Raw genomic sequence first — 20,410 nt, 5'->3', positions numbered from 1 at the left:
GCGTGCCTGTAGTCCCAGCTACTCAGGAGGCTGAGGCAGGAGAATTGCTTGAACCCAGGAGGCGGAGGTTGCGGTGAGCCGAGATCGTGCCATTGCACTCCAGCCTGGGTAACAAGAGCGACACTCTGTCTCAAAAAAAAAAAATTAAATAAAATAAAATAATAATAATAATATTGAGTGCGGTGGCTCATGCCTATAATCCCAGCACTTTGGGAGGCCGAGGTAGGCAGATCACCTGAGGTTGGGAGTTTGAGACCAGTCTGGCTAATATGGTGAAACTTTGTATCTTCTAAAAATACAAAAAATTAGCTGGGCGTGGTGACACGCGCCTGTAGTCCCAGCTACTTGGGAGGCTGAGGCAGGAGAATCGCTTTGACCCAGGAGGTGAGATTTGCAGTGAGCCGAGGTCATACCACTGCACTCCAGCCTGGGCAACAGAGAGTCTTCGTCTCAAATAAATAAATAAATAAAATAAAATAAAAATTGCCAGGCATGGTGGTATACACCTGTATTCCTAGGTACTTGGGAGGCTGAGGCAGAAGAATCACTTGAACCTGGGAGGCAGTGGTTGCAGTGAGCTGAGATCATGCCATTGCATTCCAGTCTGGGCAACAGCACAAGACTGTCTCAAAAATTAATAGGAATAATAATAATGGGAAGAGAGTTGGAGGAGGGCTGAAAGATTACTTTTTGGGTACCGTGCTTACTACCTGGGTGATGAGATCAATTTTACGTGAAACCTCAGCATCACACAATATACCCATGGAACAAACCTGTACATGCACCACCTGAATCTAAAATAAAAGTTGAAATAAAAATGATAACAATATTGGGAGGCTGAGGTGGGAGGATTGCTTGAGCTCAGAAGTTTGAGGCTGCAGGGAGCTATGCACTCCAGCCTGGGCAATCTCCCATTGGATTAAGACCCTGTCTCAAATAAAATAATAATAGTAAGAATATAACAATAATAATCGTAAAACAGTAGCCTCAGCATCTGGGTTCCAGGAGAGCGGGGAGCTGTTCCTCAGGGCCCCCCTGCTGACCTGGCTCCCTCGGGGCACAGCCTTCATCCTCCCCAAGGCAGAGGTGTGCGTCCGGAACCACGTCCAGCCCTACATCCCGTCCATCTTGGAGGCCCTGATGGTGCCCACCAGCCAGGGATTCACTGAAGTACGGGACGTCTTCTTCAAGGAGGTCACGGACATGAACCTGAACGTCATCAACGAGGGTGGCATTGACAAGCTGGGCGAGGTGAGGCTGGCACTGCCCCGGGAGGGGGTCTCCTGAGTGTGGGTCTGGTCTGTCACTGAGGGCCCTGACTGTGTGACTCAGGGCAGCCGGTCCCCTCCAGGCTGTCCCTGTAGACAGGGAGGGGCTGCTGGGGACTAGGGGCCGAGGCCGTGGGGCCTGCAGTTAGAGGAAAGAGGAAACACTAACTCCCTGCCATCAGCCTTTATAAACCGAGAGTGGTGAGAAAATAGAAAAGAATTCAACAAAAAAGAGAAGGGAAAGGAGGAGGGAAGGAGAGAAGGGGAGAGGGGTGGAAGGGCTTCAGGCGGAGCGATGAGATGGACGAGGCAGAATTCACAGGGCACACGCCTCCAAAGGGAGACAGCCATCGCCCGCCATTGACCTCAGTTACCTGGTTCTCGGGGTGGACGTCCTTCCACAGTCCCCTTCTTGGGGTGGCAGCCCGGAGCCCACGTAGTTGCCAGATTACATTTATCCTGTATCTTAGTTTCCTCCTCTATATTCTGAAATGGGGGGTCCACAGACCATAATAATCACAGAATCTGAGACCTAGAGAAGCCCTTGGAGAGCATGAAAGCTAACTCCCAATTCTGAAGCTGAGGAAACCGAGGCTCAGAGAGGGTAAATGGCTTGGCTAAGATCACCCAGCAGCCCAGGAGGGATGAGGCGCTTCTCCCAGCACCCAGGCTGCCTCTCCACAATGCTGTGCCTCTGGACCACACCCCCGTGCCCTCAGAGCCACATCCTTCTGCCCTGGGCTCTCCTGGGTTTACCTTTGGGGCCACCAGCACCAGGTGGTCATCCCTGGCAGCAGGCGCCAGCCCCTGGGCCTGGTAAAGTGTGTGTGTGGGGGCCGCCTGGCCATGGGGTGGCCCCACTCAGTCCCCACGTCCCACCCCTGCAGTACATGGAGAAGCTGTCCCGGCTGGCTTTCCACCCCCTGAAGATGCACAGCTGCTACGAGAAGATGGAGTCGCTGCGGCTGGACGGGCTGCAGCAGCGGTTCGATGTGTCCAGCACGTCGGTGTTCAAGCAGCGAGCCCAGATCCACATGCGGGAGGTAGACCCGAGACTGCCACCCCCACCCACACTCTACCCACTGCCTTCCACAGGCCCCCTCACTGGGGGGGGGGGAGGGTCCCCTCTGCTCCATCCCTGCCATGCCGTAGCCACGCTTGCCAGGCACGCACTCTCCTCCTCTGCTCAGAACATCTGTGCCTCTGCCCACCTGGCTAATTCTGACTCATTTCCCAGGTCTCAGCTTAGAGACCCCTTCCTCCAGGAAGCTCTCCTTGCTCCCCCTAGCCCCTTCCCACGTTTCCTGTGGCCTTAAGGCAGGGACTGGCCCCAGTGTGCAGTGCTGTGAGTGGGCGAATGAGTGAGGGGGCACAGACCGGTCACCATGCTGCCCTGGCAGGCCTCGGGGTGGGAGGCTGGCTGAGGGTGAGGACCCCTGAGTGGCATCCACGAAGGGGCTGTGGTCTCCTTGGGGGCTTCATGTGTCCGTGGTGTGCCCCGCAGCAAATGGACAATGCTGTGTATACCTTCGAGACCCTCCTGCACCAGGAGCTGGGGAAGGGGCCCACCAAGGAGGAGCTGTGCAAGTCCATCCAGCGGGTCCTGGAGCGGGTGCTGAAGGTGAGCGGCCCCATGCCCTGCCCTGGACCGTCCTAGGCGAGGCCGAGCCCTGAGCCCCATCCCCAGCCACCACCAGGACTGCTATCCCTGCAAGGCCGCCTCATGGTCCTCTCATGTGTATGAGGACTTGGAGGCTTGGGTCAGACCACTGGCCTCATCCTAACCTCAGGGCCAGTGGAGCCCATGACTGGCAGGCCCCTGACCCCCTTGTTCCCTGCAGAAATACGACTACGACAGCAGCTCCGTGCGGAAGAGGTTCTTCCGGGAGGCGCTGCTGCAGATCAGCATCCCGTTCCTGCTCCGGAAGCTGGCCCCCACCTGCAAGTCGGTGAGCGGCCCCCACCAGCTCCGGCCGTGTGGGCCCCAGGCGGGGGGTGGAGCATACAGACCTCCTTTCACCCCGGGCCCTGACCTCTTATCTCTGCCACCCCACCCGGGCAGGAGCTGCCCCGGTTCCAGGAGCTGATCTTCGAGGACTTTGCCAGGTTCATCCTGGTGGAGAACACATATGAGGAGGTGGTGCTGCAGACTGTCATGAAGGACATCCTGCAAGGTGGGTGCCGTCCAGGGCGGGATGGTGGCCGGGAGGATGCTGGGGGGTAGCTGAGAGGTGGTGGCAGGTGAGGGGGTCAGCTAAGGTACAAAGAAAAGCCCAGACTTGCACCTGGGGGCTGGGTGAAGCCCACTGTTCACTGTGTGGCCCCAGGAGTGGCCTTAGCCTTGCATCTCTGTGCCTTAGTTTCCTCTCCAGTCCTTGTCTTTGCTGGGAGGGTCAGATGAGTGATTAGATGACACGTGGTCACCAGGCTGGGCCTAGAGTTAGCATCACAGCCTTGCTGCTTTCAGCAATGAGGCCTGGAATGAGTCATATCCACAGACACCCAGGGCGGGGTCTCCTTTGAGCAGAGTCCAGCACGGGGCTGCTGTGGGATCGGTGCTGTGTCCTGACTCTCCCACTGTGGCCCTGCAGCTGTGAAGGAGGCCGCGGTGCAGAGGAAGCACAACCTGTACCGGGACAGCATGGTCATGCACAACAGCGACCCCAACCTGCACCTGCTGGCCGAGGGCGCCCCCATCGACTGGAGTGAGGAGTACAGCAACAGCGGTGGGGGCGGCAGCCCCAGCCCCAGCCCCCCGGAGGCAGCCACCCTCTTGGAAAAGCGACGGCGCGCCAAGCAGGTGGTCTCTGTGGTCCAGGATGAGGAGGCAGGGATGCCCTTCGAGGCTGGCCCTGAGTCACCATCACCTGCGTCCCCGGACAGTGTCACCGAGATCCGAGGCCTGCTGGCTCAAGGTCTGCGGGCTGAGAGTCCCCCGCTGGCCAGCCCCCTGCCCAACGGGGCCCCTGCCAGGGAGAGTCCCCAGCCCGAGGCCGCCCCCGAGGCCTCCTCGCCACCTGACTCACCCCTCCAGCATCTCTCACCTGGAAAGGCTGTGGACTTTGGGCCCCCCAAGCCCAGTGACCAGGAGACGGGAGAGCAGGTATCCAGCCCCAGCAGCCACCCCGCCCTCCACACCACCACTGAGGACAGTGCAGGGGTGCAGACTGAGTTCTAGGCCCCTGGGTCTCAGCCTGCTGCACACAGCACAGGCCGCTCCCTTCGGGGCCCAGGCAGGTCTGGCTCTGGGGAGGGCACCCTGGTCTGTGCCTTGTGGGTAGAGGTGGGACAGGGCAGTGTGGCACCACCAGGGGGCGGGAGGAGCGGGCCTGCCTGAGTCACTTTATTGGGTTCAGCCAACACTTTATTGCTCCCTGTTTTCTCTTCTATGGGATGATCTCAAACGCAGGGGCTGGTTTTGTGGTTTTCCTGCTTGTGCCGAGGGCTGGACACTGCTGGGGGGCTGGAAAGCCCCTCCGTTCCTGTCCTTCTGTGGCCCCTGTCCCCTTGTGGGTGCTGCTAACCTTCCTGGAGAGAGGGAGGTGGAAGCTGGTGTGAAGCCAGTGGGTTCCTGCCCACTCACCCAGGGGCTGGCTGGGCTAGGATGGGGAGCGGGGAGCGCTGCGGCCCCTAGCCCTGCTCTTTGCAAAGTTAGGGGTGGACCCAGCCTCACTTTCCCCACCATTCTGGAGGGAAGGGGAAGGAGGCGGTCTTCAGGCTGGAGCCAGGCTGTGGGTGCTGGGGGGAGGGATGGGATTTAGCGGGTGCCTTGCAGGGTGGATGGAATGAGAAAGGCCCAGAACGTGCAGGTGTGAGGAGGGGAAGTGTCCTGAGGGAAGGGAGGGGTCCCCAGGGAGGCTGGGAGTGAGTGAATGAGGCTGAGATGGCTGTGAGGGTTGTGGGGAACCTGAGGTTTTGTGGGCCTGTGCACCCCCTTCTCCAGCCCCAGCCTGCCTCCGTCCTGCCTACCCACTCCACAGGTCTCCCTCGGGTCCCCGTCCCACTGGTGCTTAGCGAGGTAGTGGGAACAAGGGGTATAGTGGAGTTGGATTCCACTGTCTTATCAGCCACCTCACTGGTTGCCTGGGGAACCGGGTGGGGTCCCTGAGGGGTATGGGGCGCTCCCTGAGGGTCTGGGGTCTGGCTGTGCTTTGATCTCTGCTGCCTCTCAGTCACCTTCTCCTGAAAATCCAGGCCCCTCTTTGGATGTCCTTGTCACTCTGGGTCTGGCTGTTGTTCCTCCTCAGCTTCTTGTTCCTGGGACAAGGGTCAAGCCAGGATGGCCCCGGCCTGGCAACCCCCACCCCAGAGCCCCCCAGACCTCCTCCCCTGCTGCTTTGCAGGGGGCAAGGAAGAAATGGGCTCCTTCGGGGTCCTGAGGTGGGGTCTCCTCCCAGCCCTGCATCCTCCGTGCCCTAGACGTGCTCCCCAGAGGAGGGGCCTTGACCCACAGTGGTGCCTGGCACTCAGGGACCCCCCAGCTCCCCCAGCCCTGGTCTCCGGCGCATCTCCCCGCTCTTGTACTGAAGATCTGTGCCTCTAGTGCCTTTTGGGGGGTTCCCATCATCCCCCCGATATTGTATTGAAAATATTATGCACACTGTTCATGCTTCTACTAATCAATAAACGCTTTATTTAAAGCCAGCTGCCTTGAGTGGTGCTGCGGGGTTAGAGGCAGCCTCGGGCAATAGTGAGGCTGAGAGGAACGGCGGCAGCTTCACGGCCATTCAGGACCCTGGGGTGCTCACAGTGGGGTGGGCCCAGGATCGGGCTGGATCCAAACAGCCAGCTCCTTCAACACTCCTGATCACACGCTAGTGTTTACCAAGCGCTCACTGTGGGCCAAACGCAGTGTGTGTGGGAACAGGAGCCTCGAGGCGGCTCGAGAAAGTGGACACTGCTGTCACCATTTCACCAGTGTGTAAACTGAGGCCTAGGAAGGTGGGGAACCTGGGCCAAGCTTATGGGGCACTGGAACACCCCTCAAGCCACTGCAGCTGTTGGGGGTAGGTTGTCCCGTCTATGGGTAAAAGCATGTCCTTATTGGGTGGGATGGCAGCCAGTCACCTTGGGCAACGTTGGCTTCCCTGGTGCCGGCCTGTCCGTGGCATCCTAGGGCTTAGGCCTGAGCCTCCCTCGGTCAACAAGGGCCAAGGTGCAAGACAGGACTGCGTGGTATTTCCCATCAGCCTCAGCGGGGTAATGTATGGAACACAGGGACGCGGCTGTGACTTGCTGTTGGCCTTGCCAGGTCACAGTCTCAAGCTCTTCCATGAGGCCTCCCTGGGCTAGTGAGAGCAGGAGATCTGCAAAGCGCTGTGCTCCAGGTGCTAGCTCCACCTGCCTCAGTCTCTCCCCCTTGGCAAGTTGAACTCAGGAGAGTGTTGGGAGGGGGAACCGAGGGTGCCAACATGGGAAAAGGCCACACAACAAAGAGTATCCGCCCACGTTCCGTGCACAGGACTGATGGTCTCAGGGAGGGGGAAACAGGCCAGGGCGTAGGGACTTTTCTGCCACCCTAGAACCTGAACCATCCTGCCTACTCCTGTGGATGTTGTACTTGGGGTGAGCACTCAGCGCCCCCTGGAGGCCACTAACTGAAACTGACGCCCAAACACTGGCCAGGGTCACTGAGCTGGAGGTAGAGCCCAGGTGCTCTGAGCAGTCCTGCCATGTGCCCAAGGTAGAGGCTCCCCTGGCTCAACACCATCTGCCAGAAAATGCATAATCAACGTGCACCCCTGCAGCGAGTGCAAGTGTATATGGCTCCTGGAACTGTGCAGTGACCAACCTGCACAACTGCCCAGGTTTGAGGGTGAGAAGCTTCTGGGCCTCAAACCCTGCATCACCATGTCCCAGTTGCAAGGCCCTAGGCATTTACCCCCATTGGCCTCAGCTGCCTCACTGGGATAATGTACGGAACACACAGCCTGCCCACAGGGCTCCTCCGCTCACAGAGGCACAGGCTGTCACTGGCCCTGGCTGCCTCTCGGTGCCTTCCCTCTGGGCCCCAGTCTCTCCACCTCAAGATGGCTCTACCGACCTCTCCTTTCAACTGAGGGGCAGCGCGCCCCTGGTTCCTTCCCCAAGAGGAGGTGCCCTCTGTCCTAGCCCCATCCCCAGACCTCATCCCCTCCTGTTCCCGGGCTCCCACGAGGACACTGCAATGACTCTGGCCAGAAGCGCCCTGAAGATGGGTTTATTGACACTCCTCTGCTTTGGATCAAGCCACGTGGTATGAGGAGGGACACACCACGTGGCTTGATCCAAAGTGGCAGAGAGCGGGAGAGCCCCAGGTGCTGGGGAGCAGCAGAGAGGGAGGCCCAGGGGTGCTGGCACCACTGTGAGCATAGGCCTGCACTGCTTGCCTTCCCAGGATGGCCCCCCACGGCCACGGCCTCCCCTCACCGAGGTGGGCCCTCCTGCTCACTCCCCACGTGCAGAGCGGGACAGGACTGTGCATGGTCCCCAGATGAGGACCCAAGCTCCGGAAGGAGCAGAATGACCTTCAGTCAGAGAACTTGGGAGGCAGCAGATCCGTGATTAGGTTGGGATGTTGGCTCCCAGGCTCGGGTGGTGGTGCAGTGGCCTCTCCAGCCCCGGCCCCAGGGACCATTCGGACTGGTGGTGTCATGGATCAGGAGCGCCTCTGCCTGGCCCAGAGGCGCTTGGAGCTCAAGGTGGGGGCTCCTGGGCAGTGGGGAAAGGGCCCAGGGTAGGGAGGACCTTGTATGAGTCTGGCTGGCGCAAGGCTGAGCAGGAACCTGGGGCTCGCAGTGACCGAGGCAGGGCCAGGCCCAGGTGGGCAGGCAGCACTCAGCTGCTGTGGTAGATCCGGAGGCGCTGGACAATGTCCTGGCGGCACAGCGGGCAGGTGCGCAGTGGCTGGCAGCACTGCTGGCAGCAGCAGACATGGCCACAGTTGAGGAAGATCATCTGGGCCTGGGGAGGGAGAGTGGGAGCATGTGGCCAGCCCTGCCGCGTTCCAGGAGTCCCAGGCCCTGGGTCCTTTTTTTTTTTTTTTTTTTTTTTAAATTGAGGCAGTCTTGTTCTGTCACCCAGGCAGGAGTGCAGTAGCACAATCCTGGCTCACTGCAACCTTGCCCTCCCGGGTTCAAGTGATTCTCCTGCCTCAGACTCCCAAGCAGCTGGGACTATGAGCGTGGGCCACCATGCCCAGCTAATTTTTTTGTATTTTTAGTACAGATGGAGTTTCAGGCTGGTCTCAAATTCCTGACCCCAAGTGATCTGGCTGCCTGGGCCTTCCAAACTGTTGGGATTACAGGCGTGAGCCATCATGCCCGGCCCCCTTCATTATTCTTTACCATGTTTACCATAAGCACCAACAGTGGGGCGCCCGGGCATTTGAACACCACAGAAACAAAACAGGCATGGACGAAAGGGGTAAACTAGCCCTTCTATTAGCAGTCTGCTATTTCTCTAAGTCTGTAAAAAATAAAAATACCTATATGCCCCAACTGTTTTTTTTCTTTGAGATGGAGTCTTGCTCTGTCACACAGGCTACAGTGCAATGGCTGGATCTCAGCTCACTGCAACCTCTGCCTCCCAAGTAGCTGGGACTACAGGCACATGCCACCACACCCAGCTAATTTTTTGTATATTTAGTAGAGACGGGGTTTCACCGTGTTAAAAAACCAGGATGGTCTCCATCTCCTGACCTCGTGATCTGCCCACCTCTGCCTCCCAAAGTGTTGGGACTACAGGCATGAGCCACCGTACCTGGCCCCTATTTCTTTCTTAAATAAAACGGGATTATATGCAGGACCTCCGGACAAGGGACCAAAGTCTATTCAGCCAGCCCCTGCCAGCGGGTGTGCAGGGTACCCAGGCCCTGAACTCCTCAGTCTAAAAATGATCCCAACCTGGAGCAGCAGCCATTGACTCAGAACCACACTTTGCCTTAGCATCTCCTGCTTTCAGGAACTGATCCAAGCGCCGCTCAAAGCCGTCTGGAACGCCAAGGGCCCCAGAACAGGGATTAGATTTGGAACCAACAGGTCCATCCGTATGATGGCATGACCTGGGTCAATTGGAGACCCTAGAATCATCAAACTGCAAACATGGCTGCTTTTCTAAGTAGGATCCCTCAGTGAAGGTGGAGGACAATTTGCATTTCATTCACTGCTCTGTGTAATTTCTACAATCAGTAATTCTGCAATAATTTTTCAATTTTTTTTTTTTTTTAAGAGTCTCACCCAGGCTGGAGAGCAGTGGCAGGATCTTGACTCACTGCAACCTCCACCTGCCAGGTTCAAGCAATTCTCTCCTGCCTCAGCCTCCCAAGTAGCTGGGACTACAGGCGCCCACCACACCTGGCTGATTTTGACATTTTTAATGGAGATAGGGTTTTACCATGTTGGCCACGCTGGCCTCCAACTCCTGACCTCGGGTGATCCACCCGCCTGGGCCTCCCAAAGTGATGGGATTACAGGCACGAGCCACCGCACCTGGCCAAAAGATTTTTTAAAAAGCCTCTGCAGGGTACATCATGTTGTTGATATTTCATGATTTGGAAGATTTTTTCCTGATGTATTTATTAAGTAGGAACAAAAAGAAAAAGGTCTGGAAAATGATGTGAGCATGGCTCATATTTGGGTTGTGGGATCGGGGACTCATTTCTATTTCCTGCATTCTTTGCTTTTCTGTGTTTTCCAAATTTTCTAGATGAACACAATACACTTAGATAACCGGAGAAAACGCGTTCAGAGGCAGCCCCTGTGCCTGGAGGGTTTGATGACGCAGCCGCAGGCAGGGCAGGCGCAGTGGGGAGACCCAGACTTACCTCCCGTTCCAGGCACACCACACACTCTGAGGCCTGCACCTCCAGCTCTGCAGGGGGAGCCGATGGCCTCACGGACTCTGGAGGCTCTTGGGGGGCTGTGGGGGTGAGGACCTCACCCGCTGGTGGTTTCAGCTCTGTGGAGACCAGATAGACAGACTGAGCCACGGTCAACCCCGATGACCCCAACCCCTAGGGGCTCCTCATGGCCCAGCCTATCCCCATAGTGAGTGAGCTGCAGCGTGGGGGAACCTCTGCACTCGGATCTGGGGGAGTGCTCTCCTTGCCACACATGCTCCTCTTCTCTGAGCCTCATTTCCCATCTGTAGAATGGGAGTGCAGTCTCTCTTTGCAGGGATGGCTGCAGAGCTTGTTAACTGGGTCCTCTGATCTCTAATGTCACCAGGACCCTTCATAGCCACCCTGCAAAAAGGGCTCAGTACTTTGAGATGAGGCATTTGAGGCTCAGAATGGGGGAGTCACTGGCCCAGGGCCACGCTGCCATCTGGTGGTGCAGCTGCAGTACTGGAGCCCTGGGGCAGGAGCTCTCAGTGAAGGGCGGGCTCTCAGCTTCTCCACCTGGTTGTCCAGGAGACAGGATGGGCTGCTGCCCATCAGGCAAACCCAGGGGAGCAGAATGAGAGGTCCCCCAAGGCTGCTCCCCCACCCCCAGCCCCCCAGAGTCCCCGCATGCTGGCTGCTCTGCCCTGGAGCCGGCATCCCCCTGCTAGGACATCAGAAGCAGCCCTTACAAAATGCTAAGTCTCTTTTTTTTTTTTTTTTTTTTAAATGGAGTCTTGCTCTGTCACCCAGGCTAGAGTGCAGTGGCTCAATCTCAGCTCACTGCAACCTCACCTCCTGGGTTCAAGCAATTCTCCTGCCTCAGCCTCCTGAGTAGCTGGGATTATAGATGTGCACCACCATGCCTAATTTTCGTATTTTTAGTAGAGACGGGGTTTCACCATGTTGGCCAAGCTGTTCTCAAACTCCTGACCTCAGGTGATCTGCCCGCCTCGGCTCCCGAAGTGCTGGGATTACAGCTGCGAGCCACAGTGCCCGGCGTTGTCTTTTTTTTTTTTTTTTTTTAATCATGCAACATGAGCCACCCATTTCCTTGACTCTATCCCTGGTTCCCTTTCTGATCATGATTCATTTTATTAATTTATTCTATGGCTTGAATTACAAGCATTTTTTTTTATAACAGGATAAATACTAAAGATTTTTTAAAGGCTGTTATAATACTAGATCCTCTAAAGGTAACAGTGCTGCCCCCAAACCGCCATTTTGAGGGGGCTCTCATACATATATAAGTGTGTGTATGTGTGTTTTTTTCTTTTTTTTAAGACAGGGTCTTGCTTCATCACCTAGGCTGGAGTGTAGTGTCCTGATCACAGCTCACTGCAGCCTCAACCACCCAGGCTCAAGCATTCCTCCCACCTCAGCCTCCAGAGTAGCTGGGGCTAATTTTTTGATTTTCTGTTTTGTTTTGTTTTTGAAACAGTCTCACTCTTTCCCAGGCTGCAGTGCAGGGGCACAATCATGGCTCACTGCAGCCTTGACCTCCCAAGCTCAGGTGATCCTCCTATGTTTGCCTCCCAAGTAGTTGGAACTAGGAAGTTCACCACCAGGCCCAGCTAATTTTATTTTGTGTAGAGAAGGGGTCTATGTTGCCCAGGCTGGTCTCAAACTCCTGGGCTCAAGTAATCCTCCCACCTGGGCCTCCCCAAGTGCTGGGACTATAGCCATGAGCCACTGGAGATATATCTATACTTAGATAACTGAAGAAAACATGTTCAGAGGCCCTCTCTATTTGCTTTTTTGGCTTTTTTTTTTCGAGACAGTTTCACTTTGTCATCCAGGCTGGAGTGCTGGGGCGTGGTCTTGGCTCACTGTAACATCCACCTCCCAGGTTCAAGCAATTCTCCTGCTTCAGACTCCTAAGTGCTGGGAATACAGGTGCCTGCCACCACACCCAGCTAATTTTTGTACTTTTAGTAGAGGTGGGGTTTCACCACATTGACCAGGCTTATCTAGTCTGACCTCAGATGATTCGCCCACCTCAGCCTCCTAGAGTGCTGGGATTACAGGTGTGAGCCATCGCGCCCGACCTCAGATGACTCCTGACCTCAGATGATTAGCCCACCTCAGCCTCCCAGAGTGCTGGGATTACAGGTGTGAGCCATCGCGCCCGGCCCCAGCCTCTATATTTAGATATAAAGTATACTGATTTCTGGGAATAATAAGAGAATTGTCAGAAAATTGAGGGTTTCCCGTGCCTTCTGGAACTGAGGCTGGATCCCAACACAGCCCCTTCCCCTGCCAACTGGCACAAGCAGGAAGCCCTGAGCAGCCGAGGCATCCACTCTCTGCACGTGGCCACAGATCCTTGCGGCGGATCAGCTATGGAGAGGAAGACCTGCTTGCGAGCTCTAGGGATGACCCAAACAGTCAGAAGCAGTCAGTCCTGAGGACCACTGGGCTCAGAGGCACCATTGCACCCTGCTCCTGTGAGAGGCACCTGTTTGTGACTACTGCTCATGTGAGGCTTGTCTGCTAGGGGTGACCCAGCTCCTGATGGCAAACTCTTCCTGATCTCCAGTCTAAGAGCTGAAGGGTCAGGAACATCCAGAAGGGGCCTATGCCGCATATGACTTGATATCAAAAAACTAAGTTTAGTGACTTTTGGGGGATTGAGTCAATGTCCCTGGATTAGAGTGGCTGCAGAACTGGTGTCTGAAGCTCTCATGGGCTGCAGTCAGCCCAGCCCCCTGGAGCCCCGGGCCCCCTCACTGAGGTCCAGTCCAGGAACTCCACCTTTGCCCCAGTCGCTTCGCCTCTTCCTTGGCTCTGGCTAAAAATGCCCTGCCCACAGCCAGCCAGGCTGCAGCTCACCCAGCCCAGCTGCACAAGCCTGCCCTCTCCTTCACCCCTGCTCTGGCCCCTCACTTCTTCCCCAGGGAGGCAGTCAAGCCCAGTAGTTCCACCATGTGCCAGCAGTGGGACCTAACGGGGGACATGCTAACCTCTCTCCGCCTCAGTTTCCTTATCTTGAAAATGAGGACCACAACAGTGCCCCCCATGAGGTTGATTCAGAGGTTCCGCAACATTGTTCCCGTACGGCCATGGGCAGGTGCCAGGCTCTCGGGTCATGCTCAGCACACAGCAGGCCCTGGACCCCATACCTGCCCCTTTTCCCCACGGCGCTCATGACCTGCCTTCACCCCATCCCAGCCTGTTGTGGACATCTCTCCACACCCACAGACACCCCTCAGGCCCAGCACTGGGCACGCAGCAGGCCCTGGGGACGGGTTGTTTCTCCCTCTAGTCCAAAGTCCCTCGGTGTGTGGACCCCAGTGTCGGTAGGGTGGGCTCAGGGAAGGAGGGACAGGGAGCCGGGAGGGCCCTCCACTGCGACTTGGAGGTCTCCCTGTTTCCCCACTTTGGTGGCCCGTTTTTCCCATCTGTAAAACGGGCTCACTAATCCCTAAGCCTGGTCCTTGGGAGGGAACCTTACCGGCGGGCAGAGGCTAGAAGCAGCCGTCAGGACTCATCCTGACATGTAAGCAAATGACTGTCCCCACCACAGCCACACATTCGGCTGGAGCCCTGCCCAGAGGAGGCCGGAGCTGCGCTGGTACCTGGCTGGATCCTGGCTGCATCCAGCAGTTCCTGGACCTTCCGGAGGATCTCGTGCTGCAGGCCGGCTTCTGATACGCCCAGCTGCGACAGTTCAGGGAGGAGCAGACTGTGGGCTGGGGGGAGCCTGCTAAATGATACACGAGCCACCTGGCGCAGGCCCAGCCCACAGAAGCACCAGCACCTTCGCTGGAAATGTGGGAGCCGTCCAGGGCCTGGCCCGGGTCAGGATGAGGCGGCGCGGCACCATCACTGTGAGGGCAACTTCCTCAGGCCTCAGCCTCACAATTGGTGTGGTGGGGGTGGGAAGGAAACTGAGGCCCAAAGGGAAGCCAGCACTAGCAACTAGCAACAGCCATGGTTTAGCGACTGCTTCCCAGTACCGGGCTTCACCTGCACGCCTCACGCCACTTCCCCACCAGGTGGGGCAGGAGAGAAGCCTTTGGGGCCAAGCCGCTAAGCAGCAGCACCTGAGCCCACAGCCCCTCAGCCTTCAGAGCCTAAGCAGCCTGGCCTGAGACCCTCAGTACCATCCAGTCCTTTCGGACCTTGGTGTCTGCATCTGTCCAGGGAGAGGCAGGACAGTCTCATGGCAAAGAACAGGAACTCTAGGGCTGGATTGCTAGGGGTAGAGGCCTCACTCTGCTGTGTGACCTGAGGCCAAGTTACTGCCTTACTGGGCCTCATCTGAAAGGTGATGATAAGTCTCTGTACCTCCCTGGGCCGCCGAGAGGATTCAGTGAATTCAAATACGAAAAGTCTTAAAATGGTGCCCAGCACGTGCAGGTGGTATGAAGGTGTTAGCTGGCACAGCGATGATTATTCTGTTTTGGAGAGTAAGTGGATTAATGTGCCGTAAAGAGCCCAGCTTGTGCCCAGAATAGGGGCTCAGGCAGTGCTGAGGTCACGACAGTCTTTCACACCAAGGGACAGGGCGGAGGCTGGATGGGACAATCCCCAGGGGCCTGTCTTGCCCCTCCAGTCTGAAGATCCAGTCTGAGCAGGTCAGCAGGACCCACCTCCCCAGGATTTCCCAGTGAGATGGTGTCCAGGGCACACACAGGTGGCTGGGGCTGATGGGCAGGCGTTCTGGCCATCAGGAAACAAGGTGGGCCTAGGCCATTAGGTAAGGACAGACCTCACTGAGAACTCCACGAGGAGCAGGTCAACCCGCTGGTCATGCCAGCAGCCTTGCACACCCCTCCCCACCCTTGCACACCTCCTCCCCATGGACAGCTGCTGCCCACCTTGGCCAGGTCCCCGGGGCTCATCTGGCTCAGCAGAGCCAGCGAGAGGCGGTGGTGGGCAAAGATGGGCAGGTAGTGCTCGGCCGACAGCTCCTCCAGGAGGGCCACCAGCTGGCGCTCCACGCCCTCCTCCTGCAAGACAGACCAGGGAAAAGTGTACCATGAGTGGGAAGGAAGAAAAGAACTCACTGCTTACAACAGGAAAGGAAGGGTTTGAATATACACAACACAAGACATAGAACATACTCAGGATTATTCCTACAAAAACGCATGTGTAGGCACACAGAGATAGATGGGCCCAAGGGGGTCACTGCCACTCTGTCTGCAAACCTGGAAATAGTAAGCAACTTGAACATTCACTGAGAGGAGGCTGTTTCATCCAGCACCCTGTCCCTGCACGTGCTGGGCAGACGGTGGCCCCCGGGCACAGGCTTCGCTCTACTGTGGGCTCAGTGGTCTCTGCCCTGCACAGCAGTGACCAGCGCCTTGTCCCCCTCACCAGAATGAATACTCCCTTGTTCTCACTTCTGTCCCCACCGGGGCTTGGCACAGGATCTGGCATGCCAGAGTCACTGGAAAGGTAACAGGAGGCAGAGCATGGTGGAGGCCAGAGATGCTCTGGGAGGAGACCCCGGGGCTCCCTGGCCGGGGCAGGCAGCAACAGTCCTTACTTGCAGCTTCAAGGACAGGGGCTTCTGGTTCAAAAGCCGTTGATACTGAATCAGCCAGTAATTTTCCTGCCTGGTTTCACTTTTGGCTTCCAACTCCGTCTGCCAGGAATGAAGCAGGCAATGTGAGTTACAAAATGGTAATAAAACCTGTACTAACAATGATGGTTGTGAACTATACTCCTCTGAGCAGGTGGACGCACTTAGCATTTTATTTGATTTTATTTTTGATATAGAGTCTTGCTCTGTCACCCAGGCTGGAGTGCCCAAGTAGCTGGGATTACAAATGCCTGCCACCACGCCCAGCTCATTTTTGTATTTGTAGTAGACACAGGATTTCACTATGTTGACCAGGCTGGTCTCGAACTCCGGACCTCAAGTGATCCACCCACCTCAGCCTCCCAAAGTGCTGGGATTATAGGCATGAGCTACTGTGACCAGCTGGTACTTAGTATTTTACAGAGAACTTTCCCACCCACTTACTGTCCCACCGTTTAAACTATAGAAATGAGAAAGGCAGGAAGCATCACTCTCTGACCTGGTCGACGCTGCACACCTGGTCAGGGAGAGCACTTGAACCTGAGCTTCTGCCACCTGGCACCATACTCCACCACTCTCTGGGAGGGATACCCTCTGTCTGCCTGTGGGACAGCAAGCATTACGCAGCCCAGGCTGCCTCCTGGGTACCAGGCAAGGGGCATACAGGTGCGAAGGTCACCTTCAGCTTCTAGAGTGGGCTTCACTGTCTGACAGAGCAGAAGAATGATCAGTGTGCTACTGAACATAATTCTCTTATTCCACCATTCGATAACTCTTTGTTGAGTATTGTTCCAGGTGCTGGGAATAAAGCGGTGAGCAAAAATGATGCTGATGACGACCACGGTGACAACAGGCGCAGCTGACGTGCTCACAGCACCATGTGCCAGGCCATGCTGTGCATCTACAGATGCCACTCATTGATTCTCACAACTCCATGAAGTCGATTCCACCTCCCAGGTGAGGGAACTGAGGTTGAGGGTAATGAGTACCCTGCCTAGGGTGGGGCCAGGAATCAGGCCCCAAGCTTGTCTTGCTTAGAACAAAGTTACTTAGAACAGCAGTGAGGGCTGGCATGACATGGGGAGGTGTTTCCCCATCCCCGCTCAGCCTGACTGCCCTTTGGGGGCCCCCCGGCTGTGGACTTGGCCACACCCACTGCTCCGTTCTATCGCTGGCCCTCTCTGGCTGCAGCCCCTCTTCTGGCACCCAGGAGCGCGGACTGGCTGTGTTCTGCTGGGGCGGTGCTTCCTCCCTTGGTGGTGACCCCCGAGGCATATGAGAGCAGGAGCACCAGCCACAGCACAGCACAGGGCACCATCTGCCCAGTAACCTGATGCATAGGATATGGCAGCAGAGCACCGTGAGGAATAGGCAGCTTCCTCTGATGGGCACAGGCACCACTTGGCTTGTTCAGGACTCCAGAAGAAGCTGGTTTCTCTCTTCTAAACCTATACAGGGGCCAGGTGTGGTGGCTCAAGCCTATAATCCCAGCACTTTGGGAAGCCAGGGTGGGTGAATCACCTGACATCAGGAGTTCAAGACCAGCCTGACCAACATGGTGAAACCCCGTCTCTACTAAAAAAAATGCAAAAATTAGCTGGGCATGGTGTTGCATGCCTGTAATCCTGGCTACTCGGGAGGCTGAGGCAAGAGAATCACCTGAACCCAGGGGGCGGAGGTTGCAGTGAGCCAAGATCACGCCATTGCACTCCAGGCTGGGCAACAAAAGCTAACCTTTGTCTCGGGAAAAGAAGAAAAACCTGCACAGGGCCAGGTCTAGGATGCAGCTCAGAGACGTCTGTGCATTCACGGTGACACAGGAATAACTCGGTCTTTTCCGCCCCAGATGGTGGGCCTGGCCTCTGGTCTCGCTGCTGGGTGGCCCCTGGGTCTAGAGAAGACACTTTCAAGGGGGGCCTCTGCCTCTCTGAAAGTGCGCCAGCATCAAACTTATTAGGGGACAGGGGACAACCAGGCCACTCCTGCCAAAAGCATATCAAACAGCCTGTCCTGGACATAGCAAGTCCTGTTTTGGAGTGAGTACTCATAGCTGTTCCCAAATACTCAACTACAGGGGAATTCAGAGAGCATCGCCTGTAAGTTTAAAAACCAGAAGTAATCCACATACTCAACAATAGGGGCCAAGCACAGCCTTGAGAAAGGATGTCAAGGAAGGGTTTAACGGCTTGAAAAGAATGTATAGAAACAGGCTGGTGGTAAAGAGTACGCACCATGTCATGTTGAAAAGGCAGATACACAAATAGCTATAAAGATGCATCACAATGTTTGGAAAACATGCATCAAAACAGCAGGAGAGGCTGGGCATGGTGGCTCATGCCTGTAATCACAGCACTTTTGGAGGCCAAGGCAGATAGATCACTTGAGCCCAGGAGTTCAAGACCAGCCTGGGCAATGTGGCAAAACCCCATCTCTAAGAAAAATAAAAAAATTAGCCAGGCATGGTGGCACATGCCTGTATTTCCAGCTACTTGGGATGTTGAGGTGGGACGATCGCTTGAGCCCAGGAAGTCAAGTGCAGTGAGCAGAGATTGCGCCGTTGCACTCTGGCCTGGGCAACAGAGTGAGACCCTGTCTTAAACAAGCAAACCGAGAAAAAACAGCAGGAGATAACTCTTGGAAGTGCAATTATTTTCCTTTGCATTTTCCAGTTTTTCTTTGATGAACAACTCTTACTTAAATAACAGGTGTTTCTAAAAATGGCCAGTCTGTCAGAGAAAAGCAAACGCATGTGTGATGCTGAGCACAGAAGCCAACACGTACCAGGATTTCCCGGAGTTCTTCCTCTCGCTGCTGCTTCTCTTTGAGCAGCTGCTGGAGCAGGTTGCTAAGGGCCCAGCGCTGCTCCGAGACCATCTCCTGCAACACAAGACCACACCCCGCACCACCATGAGCTAGCGGTGCCTCAGGAGTCCCGCAGTGGCAGGATAGAGAAGGGCTTGGCCTCCCGCTCACTCGGTTCCCTGCCCCACGCCTCCAGGCTGAGCTGGGGTACAAAGCTGAGAGGCCCTTCTGCCCCTCTTCCCGTAAGCCTGCATCTCTCTTCCTTGTGGGGTGAAGTCAGGCATGGGATCCTGGTGACTGATGACAATGGAATGGTAGGAAACATTCATCAAACAAAAGAAACGACAAGCCACAGGTACCTGCCTTTGGTCTCCCAGACAACAGAGCACATGGGCAGAAGCAAATGGTGGGGAGGGGGTATGGGGCCTCACACAAATGGAGGGGTGTGCAAATCAGAGCTTGGGGTCCTTGTTCCACTCCCGTGCCTGCTCTTGGAAACCCCTTGGGGGCCCTGACAGGTGGAGCCCTGCTGCTCTCATGGGCAGGGACTAGGGCACCTGCCAGGCACAATGGCCACAGCTTCTCTGAGAGCAGCTCCAGTCCCCTCATCTCTGGAGATCATTTCAAAGCTCACAAAGGGCTTTCCTTTGCTAGCTCAGCCTTCTCCGATGGCCAGATGGCACAGGCTGGGCCTGGAGGACAGCTGCCATTTTACAGAATAGGGGAAGAAGGCCCAGAGGGGCAGAGGCCTGCCTAAGGGCACACAGTATACTTGCAGAGCACCTGAGACCAGGTATCCAGAACCCCGGACCTCTCAATGCACTGAGTCCATGGGATGACTTGAGATTTCTCTACTGAGAACAGACACAGGGACAGTGACAGACAGAAGGCTCCGCTCAAATGCCTGGCACAGCACATGTCCTCACACACCACCCCATCCAGCCCTCCACCTGCAGCTGGAGGGGCTAAGGTCCACAGAGGGGCAAGGGCTGCCCCTCCTCCCCCACCTGCCAAGGTTGCGCAGCAGGGCTGTGCCGAGCCACACCCGGCTCCCAGGTGTCCAGTCCAGGACACCAGCTGCTAGTCCCTGCCACCCTCTTTGTGTGAGCAGGAATGCTGGGCTGGAGCGACACAGACATGGCTGGGCCCTCTCCTCCAGACATCCCAGGGACACCCAAAAGCTCCAACCCTGGAGGATGTCTGCCCAGCGGCCTGAAGCATGACCTACAGAGAGACAGAGCTCAGCGTGGGCCCACACCCAGCACAGGAAACAGTGATGGAAATGGAGCAGGGGAGCCTTGGCAATGAAACCCTCCTTCCTCTGACCCTCCTGCCTCACAACAGGCTGACCACCCCTAGCCTCAGCCTGCGCTGGGCCCTCTGGGGCTGAGTTGCGTCCTCTGGTATCACAGCCACAGAAAAACTCTGCCCTCTGTCTTCTGGGGAAGCCCTTGACTCCCAGGGGCTGACAAGCAGCTGCCAGGGGCTGGAAAGGGCATGAGGTGGGGGTCTCAGCATGTGAGGGAGGGCAGGGGCAGGGAGCCCTACATACCTGTAGTGTCTCTGTGTCCAGGGACTTCCTCTTTAACTCCAGCTGTGTCAGCTGCAATAACTCAGTTTCTATTAACTTAATCTAAACAGAAGATGAGACAGGGGTTTTTTACTCACATGAACCATGGTTCAGTTTCCTGCTGCTACTCTCTGATGACCGAGTGGGGTCTACGAAGCCTTTCTGGGGAGGCTAGGGAGGTTCTGGAATAGGGGACCCTCTATGCCTGGGAACCTCATCAAGGGGCTTGAACAAGAATTCATTCCTTCATGGCCCTGAGTTCCTGGGGTCATGGACGGGCCAACATTGTTTACCTAGAGCCCAGCACAGGATCTGTCCCAGAGCAGGCACAGAAGAAAGGCTTGTGCAATGGAGAGGGGGCTCTGCTTGGAGATTCAGGC

At 56.3% G+C, this 20,410-nt stretch overlaps 2 protein-coding genes across 6 annotated transcripts in view; one reads left to right on the top strand and one right to left on the bottom strand.

The window, feature by feature from the left end:
- Nucleotides 1-5,908, top strand: part of NIBAN2 (niban apoptosis regulator 2) — a 69,223-nt gene extending 63,315 nt beyond the window's left edge. The window contains exons 9-14 of the mRNA XM_003940609.4: nucleotides 1,064-1,251; nucleotides 2,156-2,311; nucleotides 2,773-2,889; nucleotides 3,110-3,217; nucleotides 3,331-3,442; nucleotides 3,860-5,908. Of these exons, the coding sequence (XP_003940658.1) occupies nucleotides 1,064-1,251; nucleotides 2,156-2,311; nucleotides 2,773-2,889; nucleotides 3,110-3,217; nucleotides 3,331-3,442; nucleotides 3,860-4,446 (1,268 nt within the window). The 3' untranslated portion in view covers nucleotides 4,447-5,908. The remainder of the gene's footprint in view (nucleotides 1-1,063; nucleotides 1,252-2,155; nucleotides 2,312-2,772; nucleotides 2,890-3,109; nucleotides 3,218-3,330; nucleotides 3,443-3,859) is intronic.
- LRSAM1 (leucine rich repeat and sterile alpha motif containing 1) overlaps nucleotides 5,872-20,410 on the bottom strand; it is a 53,742-nt gene continuing 39,203 nt past the window's right edge. For 3 of the 5 annotated variants that reach the window (XM_010351334.3, XM_010351336.3, XM_074395367.1), the window contains 7 exons: nucleotides 20,013-20,093; nucleotides 18,440-18,535; nucleotides 15,623-15,721; nucleotides 14,952-15,083; nucleotides 13,707-13,788; nucleotides 10,072-10,205; nucleotides 5,872-8,210 (listed from right to left, as the gene is read on the bottom strand). In XM_010351334.3, the coding sequence (XP_010349636.1) occupies nucleotides 8,085-8,210; nucleotides 10,072-10,205; nucleotides 13,707-13,788; nucleotides 14,952-15,083; nucleotides 15,623-15,721; nucleotides 18,440-18,535; nucleotides 20,013-20,093 (750 nt within the window). In that variant the 3' untranslated portion in view covers nucleotides 5,872-8,084. The remainder of the gene's footprint in view (nucleotides 8,211-10,071; nucleotides 10,206-13,706; nucleotides 13,789-14,951; nucleotides 15,084-15,622; nucleotides 15,722-18,439; nucleotides 18,536-20,012; nucleotides 20,094-20,410) is intronic. The other 2 variants (XM_010351335.3, XM_010351338.3) reach the window with 1 other exon arrangement.

The sequence above is a fragment of the Saimiri boliviensis genome, chromosome 2 (assembly GCF_048565385.1).
Source record: "Saimiri boliviensis isolate mSaiBol1 chromosome 2, mSaiBol1.pri, whole genome shotgun sequence".
Classification (NCBI taxonomy): domain Eukaryota; kingdom Metazoa; phylum Chordata; class Mammalia; order Primates; family Cebidae; genus Saimiri; species Saimiri boliviensis.
Note: the sequence above shows the minus strand (reverse complement) of the source record. Positions and strands in the feature narration are given on the sequence as shown.